Source organism: Miniopterus schreibersii (assembly GCF_964146895.1).
Source record: "Miniopterus schreibersii genome assembly, chromosome: 1".
Lineage (NCBI taxonomy): Eukaryota > Metazoa > Chordata > Mammalia > Chiroptera > Miniopteridae > Miniopterus > Miniopterus schreibersii.
The window spans coordinates 198,435,366-198,452,677 of record NC_138101.1 but is presented as its reverse complement, the minus strand read 5'-3'; the positions used below and the strand labels follow the sequence as shown (position 1 = coordinate 198,452,677).

At 56.3% G+C, this 17,312-nt stretch overlaps 1 protein-coding gene across 6 annotated transcripts in view; it reads right to left on the bottom strand.

The window, feature by feature from the left end:
* Positions 1–17,312, bottom strand: part of EVL (Enah/Vasp-like) — a 99,200-nt gene that overhangs the window by 6,456 nt on the left and 75,432 nt on the right. For all 6 annotated transcript variants that reach the window (XM_081118286.1, XM_081118283.1, XM_081118287.1 and 3 more), the window contains exons 4-9: positions 10,674–10,737; positions 6,947–7,014; positions 6,027–6,256; positions 5,194–5,315; positions 2,057–2,117; positions 1,312–1,375 (exon numbers count right to left, since the gene is read on the bottom strand). In XM_081118286.1, the coding sequence (XP_080974412.1) occupies positions 1,312–1,375; positions 2,057–2,117; positions 5,194–5,315; positions 6,027–6,256; positions 6,947–7,014; positions 10,674–10,737 (609 nt within the window). The remainder of the gene's footprint in view (positions 1–1,311; positions 1,376–2,056; positions 2,118–5,193; positions 5,316–6,026; positions 6,257–6,946; positions 7,015–10,673; positions 10,738–17,312) is intronic.

Genomic DNA, 17,312 nt, shown 5'->3' with positions numbered 1-17,312 from the left:
CCATGCGGTCAGGGAGCCTCTCAACTACGACCCCTAGAGTCAGCAGTGGCTCCAGCAGCAGCTGAGTAGGCAGAGGCCCTCACTGGACATGCTCAGCCAGTCTGAGTCCACATTTGCTTCTGGGGCCTGGCCCCTGGGGCCCCACGAGCACCTGCTGTCCTCTGACGCCTTGGTGCTCCCTGCATGACAATTGCCTTTCCCCATCCTGGGCGTTGAGGGCTGGTTTGTTTCTGTCTTTCTCTTTTTTACATTAAGTGGTATTAAATTGTATTTCCTTTTTTGTCAAGAGATTTGTTGAACTGAATTGAACTCACTGACTTTGCAGGATGAGCAGAGAGGCAGAAGGGAACATGCTCAGGCAGCAGAGGGGCCGACCGCAGGCCCCAGGCAGGTCCCCTGAAAGCCACCCCCAGGGATCCACGCTGCAGGCACGTGGCCTTGAATGAGCCACAGAACCATACCGAGCTTCGCCTTCCTCCACTGGGACCACACCAGACCCATGCCCTGGGCGTGAGGTGTTCACACCTCATTCACCAAAAGTCCATGGACATCGCCTGGGAAAGTACACGGAGCAGTCCCACCAGGGAGGCAGATGCACCAACAGAGCACCAGGACGCAAGGCTGGGACAGGGGTGAAAGCCATGGCCCAGGCCCTGGGAGACAGCAATGTGGTAAGAGCCTCCTCGGCTGGGGTGGGCAGCCTATTTCCTCTCTGCCTCTCCCTCCCGCTCTGAGCAGACACCACACACTGCTGAGCGACCAACCCCAGCATCTCTTCCCCACTCTTCTAACTGCCTCCCCATGTCCCAGGGCTTAGACTGGGATTTCTGAGCAGGGTCGGGACTGCTGGTGGAGCAAGACTCCATGGTGGTATCTGTCACTTCGACTGGTTGGCATTTTGCAGGGGGACATGAATGTGACATATAAATATCCCTCTTCAGAGCCCTGGCCCGAGGCAGGACCTACTGCCATGTTACAGGTGCTGGCCGGCAGCTGCTCCTCTCGGGTGGGAAAAGGACAGGGCAGGAGAGGTGGCAGCTCTGATGCCCACAGGCAGGCCATCCCCTGGGACGCCAGCACTCCTGTACCCCTACTGGAGCTCAGCGTGGAGGTCACAGCCAGCCCACCCTGGGCTTGTCGAGAAAGCTTGGGGCTCACCAGAGTGGCAACTTCAGGGGAGGTGGAAAGAGACCCCGCTAGTGCAGCCCCTCTGGCTGTCTCTGCTCATCAGTAAAGTGAGGAGGTGGGACCTATAGGGGTGCCTCCTGCTCTAAGACCCTGGCTGGCACAGGGCAGGGTGGTGCCTCTTACCTGAGGAGTTAGGTGGCTGGCCGGCTGCTCGGGTCCCTGGAGATGGAGAGGTGCTCGGCTCTTCCTAAAATGGGAAAGAGAGGCTTGGCCATCAGTCTGCTTACAAAGGCTGGTTGGGCAGGGGCAGGATGCCTTTGACCAGGGTCATCCATAAAACCGCATTTTTTTTTTAAAGGAACATATGTTACTTTTATAATTGGCAAAATAATGAATGTTATTAATAAATGAAAACCCCAAGCCCTGGGGTGAGTTGGTCTGGCCCATGGAAGTCAAGGAAAGAGAGGGCTGCGGGGAGACACAAGCTCCTGCCGAACAGGGCAGACCTTCTCTGTGGCTACATCAACCTGACACAGCCCACATGGGCCCAACATTTCGCATGTCCCATGAGCACAACCAATGGGCCTGAGCTCTGGGGTGTGCCAGCGCTGTGCCTACACTCACGGCCCATGAGCAGCTTCTGCTTCGTCCACTGTGATGGGAGCAGCTAAGCGGGACCCACCGGAACCTATGCTCCTTTGGCCTGGCTCCTGCCTCTGATGGCTGGTATGAGGTGTCTGGGTGACACAGAGGGTACTGTGCGGGTGGATTAACTCACCCCTCCTCCTGCCCCTATCCATCCTATAAACCTCCCGGTGAGGTGTCCCTCGTGTATGTCCAAACCTCAGTGCCCCGAAGGCCCGGCCTGGGGCCAGATAGCCTTCCAGACCCATCCACGAAGCGGGGCGGGGGGGGGGGCATTGCTTACCGTCTGGCTTTCATCTTCCCTTTTATCAGCCGGCCTGTCCGTCTGGGAGGCTGCTTTTCTCCTAAAACAGGGCAGGAAGACATGAATCAGCTCCTGGAGGTTCTGCCCCTATCCAGATGCCTACTTTGTGTGGACACGGCTTGGTTCCCAGAGGATCCTGTGGGGGATCTGACCCCCTTTGTCCAAGCACCCATTGGTCTGTGGCAATGCCCGGCAAGTGTCCAGGCCTTCTGTGCTTGTCACATGACCCTGGACACAAAACTGGCCTGGGCAGGCAGGATGGGGCCTGGGGACACTGTTCTCTGTAGCACCCGAGGGTAGACCAAAGAAGCTGGTCTGCAGTGTCCAGGTCCCTGGGGGCCTACTTGGCTTGGGTGGCAGCTATCTTCCAGGCTGCTTGAGGCCAGGCCCTATGGGACGGGGAGAGGCGCCACTCTGGGCTGCCACCTGTCAGTCAGGGTTGCGGGAACATTCCGTCTGCAGGCTGGCCTGCCTGGGCGAGCGGACCCGCATGGGAGGGAGGACCCTTTTTGTATTGAGCCAACCCAGATCACCACTAAGAACCCACTGTGCTCAGAGAAGGAGACTTTGACCAGCCTGAGCTGATGCCCTCTAGATGGCTCATACATTGCCCACAGGTATGAATTCTTTTCACACTCTAAAAACTCATTCCTGTGTTTTTACCCAAGTGGTCTCCTGTATGTAGCTGACTCTCAAATCTATGCCCGTAGACCCTTAATACTCCCAAGACACGCCTTTGGGGGCCTTCAGCTCTGTGAAGCTGCCAGAGCACAAACTCTTAGAACTTGCGGGGTGAGCGGCCCATTGAGAAGGAAGCTGGCCTGGTGAGCTGTGAGGGGCCACGGGTGGCTATCACAGGTCAGGTGATGGGGCCACACCGTAGGCTCCTCAGCTACACAGGGCTCCGTGTCCAGTCTCCTCGCCTCAGGAAGCATAGGTCTGCCCGCCATCGCCCCTCAGGCCTCATCTTCTGCCCTCGGCAGCACGGCTGGTGCTTTCCTCTCCGCATTTTGAACCTGCCCCTTGCCACCTCACCTTGGACAAGCCGCCACCACTGCTCCTGGACGCGGTGTCCTCACTGGCCTGCCTGCCACCATTCTGCCCCGTACATTCTACTCCCATCTAAAGCAGGCCAGGCCATCTCCACCCCGTGGCACTGCAGGGAGGTCGCAGAAGGAGGCCAAATCTGCCATAACCCGCAAAAAGAAGTGGGCTCCAGCCTGGCCAGTGTGGCTCGGTTGGGAACCATCCTGTGCACCGAGAGGCTGCCAGTTCAGTTCCTGGTTGGGACACGTGCCTGGATTATAGGCTCGATCCCCAGTAGAGGGCATGGAAGAGGCAGCCGATCAATGTTTCCCTCTCATGGATGTTTCTCTCTCTCTCTCTCCCTTCCTCTCTAAAAAAATCAATAAAAACATATCTAAGGAAATTAAGAAAAAAAATAAAAGCACCATATGTTAAAAAAAAAAAAAAAGTGGGCTCCACTCAGCATCCACCACCCAGGTGATTTCAGAAAGCAACTCTCAAGTAATCCCTGTTGAATTGTGCAAATATGTTTGTTTTCGGTAGGACCATGACTCACCCACTAGCATCTGGGCGTCTCACCAGCTCTTGGCAACGGCAGTCTTTTCCTGTTCTCAGGAACTTCCTTTCCCTTTAGTCTAGGCCATCTAGGCCAAGCTGTTACTAAGGTGTTGGTTTTGGACGTGGGAAAGCATGAATATTTTCTTTTTGAGAAACACCTTGTTTTTCCAGGAGGCCCCGTTCACCTATCTGAGATGGGCGCAACGCGCTTGCATGAGGTGGTGTCCTCCACACCCGGTGCTCCAGAGGATGGCTCAGCCGTCCCAGGCACTAACCCTGCCACCACGCCTCCACTCTTCTTTCTGCTTGGATTGCTCTCCTCTCCCACCTCAGCCTGCGAAGGGTTCTCGTCCTTCAAGGCAGAGCTCGTGTGGAGCCTCCTCTGTGAAGCCCTCTCGCTCTCTCCCCCAGGGAGTTGTTCCCACCCTGGTGCAGCCAGTCGCCCTGCACACCTCTCGTCACTGTCTGCCCCATCTTGGCTATCTCTGTATGCTCAGGCCCAGCTGGAGGCTCAGGAGAGCCCTGTGCTGTGGATTACCCGCATGTGTGCAAGGCCTTGGGAGGAAACGCTGGCCCTGGCCCTGCCGTGAAGTGGCAGACTGGCCACCTGCATGCTATGGGCCTCTGCTCCCACTGCATCCTCACAGAGCTGTGTGGATTTAAGGAGGGAACCAGGACAAGACGACCAGGGCACACAGAGTTCGCACTCAGTTAGCCGACTGGTAGGGCAGAGGGAAGGGCCCGGAGGGCAACAGCAGGCAGGAGGGGTTGCGGCTGGAACAAGGTCACTGCCTTAGCTTTTCCTGGCCCACAGGGAGTGTTCTGGCAGGTGAGGCCTGCTCCTAGGCCCTCTGGTGCCCAGCTGAGCCATGGCATCAGGGGCCTGTCAGTGCATTCCTGCCTCCATGCCACATTAACAAGTAAAATCAGGCTTTGCAACCTCCCTAGAGGAGCTGTGTGATCTCTCCACCTGCTCAGGTTTCACATAGGGAACAACCCAGAGCCACACCTGCTGGTGTGTACAGAGAAGTAGGTGGCAGGCACCGGCCACAGGACCTGACCAGGACATGGACAGAGCTGTTCTTCCATCTCTCCGGCATGACGGCCTCTGGGCTCTGGACACCTCACAATCCCTTTCCTGTGTCCTCTACGATGGCCCCTCATCTGCACTCACCCGGGGTGGGCTGACGCGCTCCAGCCCTGGGGCCACGTCTGTTTGTGTTGGGATTCTAAGTGCAGGGAACATTCCTCTTTCCCTCTGAGTTTGTCTCTGAACCTATCACAAATTTCTCTCTGCTCAGGATGGCTGTACAGGAAAGATGCTTCAATACTTGTTAAACTGAAATGGAGAGGGATTCAGAGTCCAAAGGACTCCTTTCAGCCCAACGCCTCACACTGACCACATGAGAAGGGAAAACGTAACAGTCCCTGAGGGGCCCAGGCAAGGGCTCTCCTTTGGTGCTGGGGAACAGGAGCGTCCTGAACAGGGCCACTGAGTCGTGCAAATATCCTAAAACACCCTAAACGCCCACCTCTTGGCCAGGAGCTTGTTCATTTCTTCCATGAGGCCTCCTCCTCCGCCCCCACTGCTTGCCCGGTTGGCATCGGACTTGGAGGTCCCACTGGGACTGGAGCCTCCAGACACATCTTCTGGCTGCGGAGGTAGGACCAGTGCTTTAGTCTGCTGCTCTCGGTGACATAACTTGAGGGGACGGCAGGGACGTGAGAGTGGACATGTGATCCCATGAGGGGAGCGAGGAAGAGGCCAGAGGGGTCTTCTAGGCCAATCTCTCCCAACCCCACAGGTGACAAAACCAGAGGGACCAGGCCTGGCCAGTCACAGCAGATGCTCTCTAGGTCTACTGGTGCGGAGCCAGTGCTCTCACTAAGCCCAGCGCGACCCAAGGGGGAGGAGACGATTCTTGAAAAGGAGGCCGACTTCTCCACCAGGTGTTAGAGCCACAGCCACTCGGCCTCATTCCAGAAGCTCTGCCTTCCAGGACACACGGTCGAGGGCTCTGGGAGTAAGGCTGAGCCGAGGGAGCCGTTTTCCACGATAAACACTAAGGAGTGATGGACCGGATGAAACCGGGGCCCAAGTCCAAACTGCAGCTGATAAGGGGAACTACTTGCCCTGCCTGTGAAGGTCATGGCGAGGGTCAGCAGCAAATTACATAACCGAGCACCTCACGGTCTTCACATAGTCCTGTGATTTTCTCACGTAAACAGCTGCACAGGTGGCGTCCAGGCTGGGGCGGGTGGGGCTTTGCCTGGTGTCTGGGGACACGCAAGGCTCTGTCCACTTGGCAGTTAGCCAGTTAGAAACTGATCCCAGCCCACCCAGCCTGTGCACAGGGACGCTTACCCGCTGGACCCTTCTCAGCTTGGCCCCAGCCAGGGCAGCGGCCAGTCCTGACACGGAGCTCTCGTCGTGGCTGGTGCCCTGGGCTCCTCCGGCTGGCAGTGGGGGTGGGGGAGGGGGAGTAGCCCCCGTGGGTGGTGGTGGGACAGGGGGCGGGGGTGGGGGTGGAGGCCCACTACACGAGAGGGGGGCGCTGGCTGCAGATGAGGGGTGCCCCGGTGGGAGGGTGGGTCCTGAAACAACAGAGGGGCTCAGTCAGTCCCCAGCCCCGCGCTGTGCTTCCCTGGAAGAGGAGGGACAGAGGAACTGCTCAGGCTGCCTCTTCCATCCTGCCTGGGGTGAGTGTGGCCCTGCTCCGGTCACTCCCTATGCCATTCCTGGTTTCTTTAGCATTCGGGGGCTTGGCTGGACCCACAGTGCCACATACTTGCCTAACATCCCTTGAGTCCAGCTAACTTTGTCTTTCTCTAATTGTGGGTCTCCAGTGGAAGGTCTCTGGTGTCACAGACTGTAACCCTCCCCTGTTCCTCCTCAGTGCCCTGTACCACCCTGGGCATCGGCAGACGCTGGTCCGAGATGTGACTGTGAGGGACCCCTGGCCTCAGGGAACTGTGGCAGATAACTGCAGGTTGCAGGGCTGGCTGGGGTGTATGTCAGGGAGCAATGCTGAGTATTGGGCAGTCCCCTGCCCATCTCCCCTCAATGTCCCAGCACCAGAGGCTGATGGGGAGGGGCCAGCCAAGTTGAGCTAACCCCTGACCGTCTGCTGTTCTGTTTCCCCTATCCTCATTGAAGGTGAGAGGCAAACTGTGAGATCTATGGAACTGGCAGCTCTTCACAGAGGGCCCAACATGCCCCTGGCACTGCCTAGATAAGGGGGCTACCACCGGGAGCAGGTATGGGAGCAGGCCCTGCGGGCTCACCTGTGGCCGAGGTTCTTCTCTCTAGAGACTCCTGGCGCTGCTGCTGGTGCTGCTGCTCCATCACTTGTCTGAAAAGCAACAGGAGTGAGCAGGTCTGACTTCTCCGGGCCTGCTGTCCCCACTTAACAGAGGCAGGGCTCGTGACTGGTTCAAGGTTTCCATACAGGTGAGTGCCAGCAGCCTCCTGAGTCTCAGGCACCCCTAAACAGGGAGCCTCCCATGGAGGCTCAGGCGATATGTGGCTGAGTGAGCAAGCTTCCCCCTAGACTGGATGGGCCCCTGCTTTTGTGGGCCTGTGTCCTCAGCCACCCCGACCTCACATCTCTTGATCCTACTGCACCTGGCTAAGTCCTGGGACAACTTCTGGGCATTGTGGGGTGTCAGGAGAAGTGCACACTCTGGCAGCACATGCTCACTCTTTCAGCACAGATCTACCGCAGGCCTGGCCTCCATCACAGGCAGTGCAGGCTGTGCACCTCGCTGGGAACCAACACCGAGCTCCTCAGGGCAGGTGGTTTCTGGGTGCTCTTAGAGGCCGGTCGACTGACCCACAAACACTTCTGTGGAATCTGGGACGGAGAATATGCAGCGGGAGGTGCTCAGGAATCATGCACCACAGATGGCAGCAGGCCTCACCGGTGCAGTGCCCACCCTAAAGACCTGCTGTGTTGCATGAGGGCAGGAGCTCTGACGCCCACCCTAGCTCAGGGGGAGAGTGAGCTGGAGGTGGTGCCTGCATGGCAGGGTGGTGGTGAGATGGGGTGGGTGCAGTGGGAAGGGCGGCCGGCAGGGCGAGAGGTTGTGGGGGGTGAGTCTGTGCCCTGTGCACCTCGAGCTGGCCTTTCTCGGGGTGCCTGGCACCAGGTCCCACATGCAGCAACTGCTCAGTAAGTGCAGATGCCCTCATCTTAGAAGAAGGTCAAATGGGACCCACAGTTTACTGCAAAGACCATGCAGAGGGAGGGAGCTCTCTGGTCCCCATTCTGGGATTCCTGGTTCGTGATCACAGGCACATCTTTCCCTTTCCTGGGCCTCAGATTCTTCTCCATAAAATAAGCATAATAACACCTGTTTCATGGAGTTCTCTTAAGAGTTATGCCTGGCACCTACAAAATAATGGAGAAGACCCTTTGGCATGGAAGATGTTTGAAACGCTCCCAGCAGCACCTGCGTTAGCCTCTCCATCCAAACTGCTGAAACATCACCCAAAACTCCAGTTTCCCCAGCAGAATCCACATTTACAAGCCCTCAGCAAATGAGGATGTTTGGAGATATTTAAAAATCAGGTGTGAATTTATACTATCTGCATGAAAATGAAAAGGTCCCTGTGCTTGGAGTCACTAGCTTGCTGTGCGGCCCTGTGTCAGTCACCTCTCCCCTGGGCCTCCCTCTGTGTTAAGAGACAGGCACCTGCAAGGACTCTCTGGTTTGCTGCCTGCAGTTCACAGACTGACCTCCTGGGGAGCTCCGGGCTGCAGACAGTTGACTGCAGTGGACTCCCACGGCTTGGACTTGGGTGGTGGGTTAAGATAATGCAGTTGTGTGTAACCAGTTCTGAGAGAGCAACGGAAGGGTCTGTTTAGGCCCATATGCCCCTGGTGTACTCATCTTGGTCTGGTAGGGGTCAGTCATGCCCTCCTCTGGGCCAAGGCAGCCCTGGGACCTGGTGAAGGGCTGAGCTGGGCCAGACGAGGCACCAGTCCTGGTTCTACCTCTAATTCCTGGCTTGTTTGGGTGAGTCCTACCATTCCCTGAGCTCCAGCTGGCTTCTGTGAGAAACAGCACCAGCAATAACACACCCCGAGGGTCAATGTGGAGATCACAATGAAGCAGTGAGGTAGAGCTCTTGTAAATAGTTGGTTTTCCTGAGAGGCCAGAAGACAGGCCCGAGGAATCATTCAACGTGGGAGTTAGTGCAAAGGAGTCTCTAGGGAGTGTATTCCCACCCTTCCCTCGTTGCTTTACATGAACAGAGCAAGGACTAACACTGTCATCTTCACAGCACGCATGACCTGGAGGGCATTGTGCTCAGTGAAATAAAAACAAAATAAAATAAGACTGAAACAGACTCACAGATATAGAGAAGTGACTGAGGGCTGCCAGAGGCGAGGAGGTTGGGGGCTGGGTGAAAAAGGTGAAGGGACTGAGAAGTACAAATCGGCAGTTACAGAGTAGTCACAGAGATGTAGATCACAGCATAGGGAATACAGTCAATATTATTGTAATAACTGTATGCTGCCAGATGGGTACTGGAAATATCGGGGGGCTGGGGGGCAGGGACCACGACCACTTTGTAAAGTATATGATTGTCTAACCACTATGTGGTACTCCTGAAACTAATAATAATATTGATGTAAACTTTAATTTAAAAATAAAATTAAAGCCTGGCCAGCGTGGCTCAGAGTTTGAGCATCAACCTACGATCCAGGAGATCTCAGTTTCATTCCCGGTCAGGGCACATGCCTGGGTTGCAGGTTTGATGACCAGCAGGGGGCGTGCAGGAGGCAGATCAATGATTCTCTCATCATTGATGTTTCTCTCTCAGCCTCTCCCTTCCTCTCTCTGAAATCAATAAAGACATACTTAAAAAATAAAAATTAAATTAAAAATAGACACACACATAAGAGAATAGTATTATTTTGGAAAAAAAACCAACACACCCCAAAAACCCCATTATATTCAAAGGGGGAAAGGGAATCTAAGGCTTAGGAACTTGCCTAGGGCTGTAAGTATATGTGAGAGCCAGAGGCGCTCAGAGATCATTCTGTCCTGGGTGAGGGAGAGGCTGGAGAAAAGGATATCCGGAGGGTGTCTCATGGCCCAGTGAGCTATGGGAACATCCCTCCCACCCCCAGCCTGGGGAGCGTGGTGGGTACCAGGCCAACCTCCTGGCACAGCTCCCACTGAGCTGGACGCAAAGCCTCACCTAGAGGCAGGGCTCCTGAAGGGCGAGGCTATCTAGGTTGAAGCCCTGGCCCCTGCCTTTCCTGGCAACACGAACTGGGGAGGCCACGCCCTCCTTGGCCACCATGATCTCTCCTGTAACTTCAGGACCACAGTACTGGCCCTTCCTCCCAGTTCTCACACTGTAGGAGCAGCTCGGAGGGGGTGGGGTGTCATTCCAGGGCCCATGCCTCCAGGGGCTATCTCCTCCACAGGCTGGCCCCACAAGGACATCGACACAGCCCTGGCTTACACAGGCTCTCATGGCCTCTGCCGTCTCAATCTGACTGGGAGACAAGTGGGCTGGGCACTGAGATTCTCTAGAAAGGTTGTGGCACCTGTCCAAGGCCTCCAGTGGAGAGCGGTTGGGCCAGGTCTCACGAGGCCTTCAGACAGAGTGAGAGGAGAGGGCACAGCATGGTGCCAAGACCAGGGCCTCAGTCTGACAGACCATGTTACCGAATCCCTTCCCGTCAGGAGAACTCCCTCCCCATACACCTGGGAGGGGCCCTAAGAGTAAACGCTTAGGACGCTGCCAGGCTTCATAAGGGGGGCGGGGGCGGGGGCGGGGGCGGGGGGGCAGCAGTGTGCTCTGTGTGAAACCACAGACACTCCTCACTCCAGCAAAGCAACAGTGAACTCCCTCCCTCTTCCTTCCTGGTCAGGCCTGCTCCCCTGTCCCAGCGGGAGCCTCTGCGAGTCCTGGCCCTAGCTGCAGCGTGTCCTCTGGTGGCTGACTGGTACCCCTGGCCACCAGGCGGGCCCTGCTGGGTGGGGGGGTTACCTTCTCTGGATGTCCATCTCATCGGGAGAGGGGCCATTCTGCACCTGACGCTGGGTGGACGGGCCTGTGGGGCAGAGAAGCACAGAAGCACGGCGGTCAGTGGAGAGGAAAGGCCCCAGCAAACATACCTGGAAACAAGGACCTGGCTCTGCCCTCTGGTCGGTCCCACACAAGATGTCCTTGACCTCTCAACAGGGGTTCTCACACTTGTGTAACCCTGGCCCCACCTCATCCCCTCAATCACCCCTCACCCTTTCTCGTGGCTCTTCCCTCAGAGCCAAGAAACAAACCATATTTTCAGACGGTTCAGATCATCCCTTTTGGCTACTGACACCTCTGCTCCTCTCTCAAATGACACCTGACCTTTCTGCTTCCTCATTTGTCAGTCCCTGACAGTCTAACACCTGGCCTCCCATGTCCCCCGAAGTTGCTGTAACTAAAATCACCAGTACACTTGATGTTACCAAACCCCGCAGACCATTTCTCCCAACTTTGAGCAGAGGAATGACCCTAAAGCAGGTAAGTGACAGAGCCAGGGTCAGTCTCCGTCTATCTGAACGGTTACCCAGTCTGTCCCTCTGCCTTCCTGCCTGCACTGAAGAGCCTGCAGCTGTGGGGTGGGAGTGGTGGGTGGAGGCAGAGGTAGTAGAGGCTGTCACCGGAGAGCCTCCCAGGCCACCCCCTTGCCCTGGACCCTGAAGGCATGACCCGTGTCCACACAGGGGTGATGCTGTGTCACATTTACAAGAAAGGCCAGGCTTCTGCCCCAACCAGAGAAAAAGCTGATTGTCCCATCTGATTCCGGGTCCCCTCCTACCTCCATAGGAACCCTGTGTGCCTCCCAGGCAGGAACGGAGTCCCAGCCACGGGAGCCACTGTGTCCCACATGAGCAAGGGCTTTCCTACGTGGAGGTGCCAAACCTACCCAATCACAAGGGACCTACTTCCTCCATGGTGTGACACAATGTGGGCTGAATCATTTTCTCTGCTCGACAGCCCTTTCCAGACCCGAAATTAGCCTCTATATTCGACAGTTTTGAGCCCCACTGTCCTGGGCCCAGCATCTATCTGCCTGCAACACGATTCCTGTGAGCCATGCTCTGCAGCTCCCCTGGCCCCCGTGCGGAGGACGCGGATGGCACGCGGGGCCAGCTGCTGGGGGAAGACCGGAAACTCCCTGGTGCACCCCGGGCCTGCTCCGGCTCCACCCCTCCTGCTGCTCTCAGGGATGGAGCGGGCAGTGCCTGCGGATTTTTCACAGAGGTGGCTAATGTCTGGTGTGGTGTCCTGGTGTGTAGTATGAAATACATGCTAGTGTTCTTTCCCTGTCACTAAATACACTGTTTGCTTTATTTATTTAACATATAACTATGTGCTTTAAAAAATTTGTTTTTCTGACTATAACATGTAATACGTGTTCAGTCTAATAGGTATATTAGAAAATTTTAAAAGTTTAACAAAGAAAAGAAACATTCCCAGTTAGAAAGATCCAGAGGGAAAAGCTCTTTCCTCGCTCACTGGGCCAGGCCCAGGCCTCAGGGCGCCTTCCGGTTCTCAGGAAACTGGAGCGAGAACACGAGGACACTGCTTTTCAGTGGCATCAAGGCACTCATCTTAACTTACTGGTTCTAATTCTCACAGCCCTAGGAGACAGCGCCAGGAGGACTTGTAACAGGCGAGGAACAGTCCTGAAAGGGGAAGTGACTCGCTCAGGGTCTCACAGATGGCAGAGCCAGACTCAAACGAGCGAAACACAACTTTCTTTCTTAAAGTTGATCACACTGAGGGGTCGGCACAGAGACCAGCTTGGAGGAGAAAGCAAGGAGAGGGTGCAGGCTGGCCACTGCCAGAGCCATGAGCACAGGGCCACAGCCTCAGATGGAGCGCAGCCTCTGCCTGATGTCCACACGGTGGACAAGGGCCCCAACTCTGACCCACCCACTCGTCCTGGCAGAGTCAGGAGGGAAGGAGGTGTCCCAGCCCTGGCACCTGCTGCTGAGCCCACAGCCTGAACCTGGAGTCTGCCTTCCTCTGGAGGCTGAGCCCTGTCCTGAGACCGTGTCTAGCACCTGGTCTGAGGACTGGAGCCCACCCTTACCCTGATCACGCCCCACCCTAGGACTGAGGTTTTACAATGCCTGGGCAATACTAGCTGCTCTAAGGTCTCTGCGTCTGGGGCACTGGCCTGGTCACGGGAACTGCTTACCATCTGTCAGGAACCCAGATGGCAGCCAGCTGCCCACACAGTGGTCTGTACTGGTCCTGTCCTGGGGTCCCTCACTCTGCCTGTTGAGCTGGATTCCTCCCATCTTCTTCCCCAGCCTGGTCCTCCAGAGGGAGGGGGATGTGACAGGGGCCCTCGCTGTTCCTAGGGGCTCTGACCCCTGCACTTGAGACATGTTTAAAATTAGACAGCTGGAATCTTAAGATAGTACAGAGGGAAGAGACACTTGGTTGCATAGGCCTGCCATCCATTCTTCTTAAACTGAGAAATGTTGGTCTGTTTTGAGCTCCAAGGGTCCTTAACATAAGGACAGTTCCTCCCTTTGTTTTAGAGGTGGGAGCTCGCGCCTGGGGAGGGGTCTGTCCAGTGGCCCACAGTATCTGCAGCGGACGTGAGACTCCCAGGTCTCCTGGCCTATCCCCTCACTGGCCTGGCTGCCCCTGGCAGAGGCAGGGCAGAGAGACAGGAAGGAGGGTCACTCCCCAAAAACTGTTCAGGCTCCCTTGGGAAAGCCCTGGTGCAGTCACTTGTAGGTGCTTCCTCAGTGAGAGAGCCTCAGGGCGGGGTGCTGGGTGGCTCTCCCAGTGTCGAGTCACTTGTAATGATTCCCTAGTGGAGCATCAGAAGCTAGAGTGGAGGCCACTCAGTTCTCCTGTGTCACGAAGTCATATCCAGCCCTGTCTCACTTCCAGGACCCAGGCGAGGGAGTGGGCGGGGACCCAGCTCCTTCTCTTCCACCCCCACATCTCGTTGGTCACCAAGTCTTACTGCTGCTGTGTCAGATCCTGACAGCATCCACGGGCCTCTCTGTCCCCACATGGCTGCCTCAGCACCTCCCTCCTGACTGAGACTTCGGAAGCCCATGTCCTCCCTTCTCCCGTCTGCCTTCCACACTGAGCGCGCAGCCTATGAGCTCAGGAAACACAGGCCTGACCTTTACGGGGTTTGGTCTAAGCTCCACCGACCAAGACTCCAGCCACCCCGTAGCCACTCCTCTGGGACCCACCTCCGCACAGACGCATGCCTGCCTCCCAGCCTTGTCGCTGTGGACTGCTCCACCCTGTGCCTTCTCCACCTGCCACGTCTCAAGGCCAACTCCATATTCTCATGCTCCTCACCACGCGGCTCTCTAACCATGTCACAGTGACCCGAGGGCACATCTTCGCTACGAGAGTGTGAGCCTCCTAGGGGCGGAGACCACACCTCAAACTCATCGAGTGGAAGGCCAGGCTCATGTCAAACACTTGTTGAACTTTACTGAGCTGAGCTGGGAAAGTCAGAGGGACTCGTGATCACCAGGCCTGGCAGGACAAAGCACAGGTGAAGGAATGGGCCCGAACTGGTTCGGATGAAAAGAAAACCTAAGAAACGAGCAGCAGAAATCCAAGGCTTAGAAGGGATGGCCCAAATTCATGCTTGTTCAGAGGCGGCTGACTTAGGGAGAGTTAGTTCCTTGGCTACCTAGTTCTGCCTATGCCAGGAGCCCACGGGCCAGCCTAGGAGAGGGGGCTGCTGAGCCAGGCACCCTCACAAGACATTCTGGTTCCATGTGGCTTCTGGCAGAAGACAAGGCCCGGCTCTGCGCATGGCTGTGTGCGGACTTTTGGAGTTACCTCCTGTGCTCGTGCCGTGCCCCCTTTGTGTGGTGACTGTATGGTGGACACTCGTTTAAAGATCACACTAACTGCTTGTTCCCACAGGTACTGACCTGGGCAGGCAGCGGGAGCGAGAGGGCTGGGTGGGGGGAGACACTGCCCCCAGCTGTTAGCTGTGCCCTCCTTGGCAAATCCAGCTGTTGCTTGTCTGTGAAAGGGGATTCCTGATACTAATAGTGATAGTGATACTAATCATGGCACCTCACCAAGCTGCTGTGAGAAGTACACAATGAAAAAAGCACTTGGTAAACCATAAAGCCCTGAAAAAATTTAATTTCTTTTTAAAGCAAATTCTTTGGTTGACCACTGAGTCAAACACTTCTAGCTAATCATGAACCTACTGTACCCTTGCACCCGAATGGGCCCAGGTCACACTTGGCCATGCAGGGAGCCCTCCTCACAGGGACTTTGCCAGTGCTGGTCTGTTCCCAGGACATCTGCTGCGCACCTTTACATACTCGGGAGGAGTGAAAGGACCCAGGCAAGCCTAGCAGTCTTTCCTGCCCCAGGGACATAACTGTTTTGTTCTTCAGATTCCCTCCGGTCCACATTGTTCTTGCCTCTGAAATAAATGACGGCCCAGGACAAATGGTCTGAAGATCTCCAACCAACTGTTGAGACCAGAGCAGGTGACACATTCTTACAGCTCTCACCTCATAGCTGGAAATAGTCTGTGCCTGGGCCAGGGACTGTGCCCCATAAGCCTCGAGACATCAGAGCAGGTGGGACACAGCAGGCCACCAACGTGGTGGCACGGAAGGGACAGGGAAGATGGAACTCAGGTTTACTGAGCAGTTTACGGAGAAGCACTCATTCAATCCTCACACTCATCTCTATTTGATCCATAAGAAAGCTCTTGGGGAACGTAAGTAGCCAGTGGAACCAGCGTCCATCCCAGAACAGAGGCTCTGAAGGGAATGCCCTCTGCTGACTTCAGGGCACGTGGAGCACATGTTGGACTTTACCTCCAGAGGAAGGAAGGGGGGGGGGGGTAGAAGAGATGGGAGAGAAGGAACAGAGTCCTACAGGGGATCAGGAAGAGCTAAGCACAAGAACCACCGGGGGGGGGGGGGGGGAAGCAGGGAGGTGGGTGCCCTGGTATGCAGGATCCGCTCTGGATGGGCCTGGTGCTCCTTTATTGGCAGAAGCCCGGCCCACCGGCAGCCTCTCAGCACCTAACCTCTGCAAAGTGAGACTGTGGTCTGCCTGACTGCTGCCACCCTGCCTGTCCCTACCCCGGTGCTCTCCATCCACGGAGTGCTTGGACAAGGTGTGTGCAGACAAGTGCCCCTGCGGGAAAAGGTCTGCAGCCCAGGCTCTCGGGGCTGCACAGGTCTGGCGTTTGTGCCGAGGGCAGACATGTGTGATGAGACTTGACCATGGAGGTGTCCTATGTAGGGCGGTTCTAGCTGTCAGTGTCTTCCCCCCCATGCGCTGAAACCCAACTCACCAGCACTGTTCCCATGGTCCCTGCCAGGACCCAACAGGTGGTCAGTCTTTCAAGTGGTGGTGGCTGGTGGCTGTGGACGGTGAGGACCGTGCTCCTGCCCCTCCAGTCCTCACCAAGGAAGACAGCCCTGGTCTTCCCACTGCCCCTCACTGCTGTTCCCAGTCCCTCCCCGTTTCTGGCTGGCCTCTTCTGGACTGCTCCAGTTCATACAAATTCCCATAGAGTGGGCTGGGAGCCAGGAGACCCCGTTTTGCTGAAGTTCTGCTACAGTCAAGTGCAGTGGGGAGCCCCTCTGGGCCTCAGTTTCCTGTAAAGTGAGAGGATGGAACCAAGGCCATTGAGTTCCAAATCCCTACAGTCTGAAGGGACAAAGAAGGAAACACACCAGAATGTAACAGCGCCACCTCTGGATTGTGGGATCATTCTCCTCTTTCAGGTTCCAAATTAGGCAAATGAAGGATGCATTCATTACCTTATAATAAAGACACAAATGGCAGAGTCCCCACCAAGAGGACAGGCCCTCTGGGACTCCATCCCTGTGAGTCTGGCTGGTGCAGGTACAGCCTGTGGTGGGCAGATGAGCCAAGCCATTGCTGACACCTTCTCCTGAGACAGACCATCCTTCCGCCTACTCATTAACATTGATGAGGCTCGGGGACACCCGCCCCGCTCCTCTGGGACAGAGGGACAGCTAGGTTTCGAGTTAGCCTCTACAGGAAAGGCATCCCCTGGGCCTCCTGAAAAGATGGAACCTGAGCTCCCAGGAGTTCCCCAGACAAAGGATCCAGCACCTGCTCAGTGAGGCTTGATGGACTTCCTGGCCAGCACACGACAGCCACCTGGTCTGGGCTGGGCACAGTTCCAAGCCCCTCTGAGCAACCCCCTCCTGCCATCTCCCTGGCTGGCTCCTCTCCTTTCTCCAGAAGGTCCCTCCATTTTGGACTGAGAGAAACACTTGACATTGGGGGGGGGGGGCACGGCAGCTGGTAGACTTCCCAGGCCAATTCCTTAGCATGCCTTTCCTCTCTCGTCTTAAGGTTCCTGCTGCCAAGCAGGTAAGTGTCAGTGTGGGAATGGAGCCTGTGATCTGGCCTATGACTTCAGAGTCACCTCGCCAAGGCCACACAGGAATTGGTGGCAGAGCTCGGACCAGTGCCCAGGATAAATGTCACCCAGCCCAGGGCTCTGTCTACCCTAGCATGCTGTGCCCAGCAGCTGCTCCTGCTCCTGAGCTCAGGTCAGCAGCAGGCAAACCCAACCATCTCCACGCTGAGTGCCGGTTTCGCTGCTTGCTGAAAGTCACCCTGGGT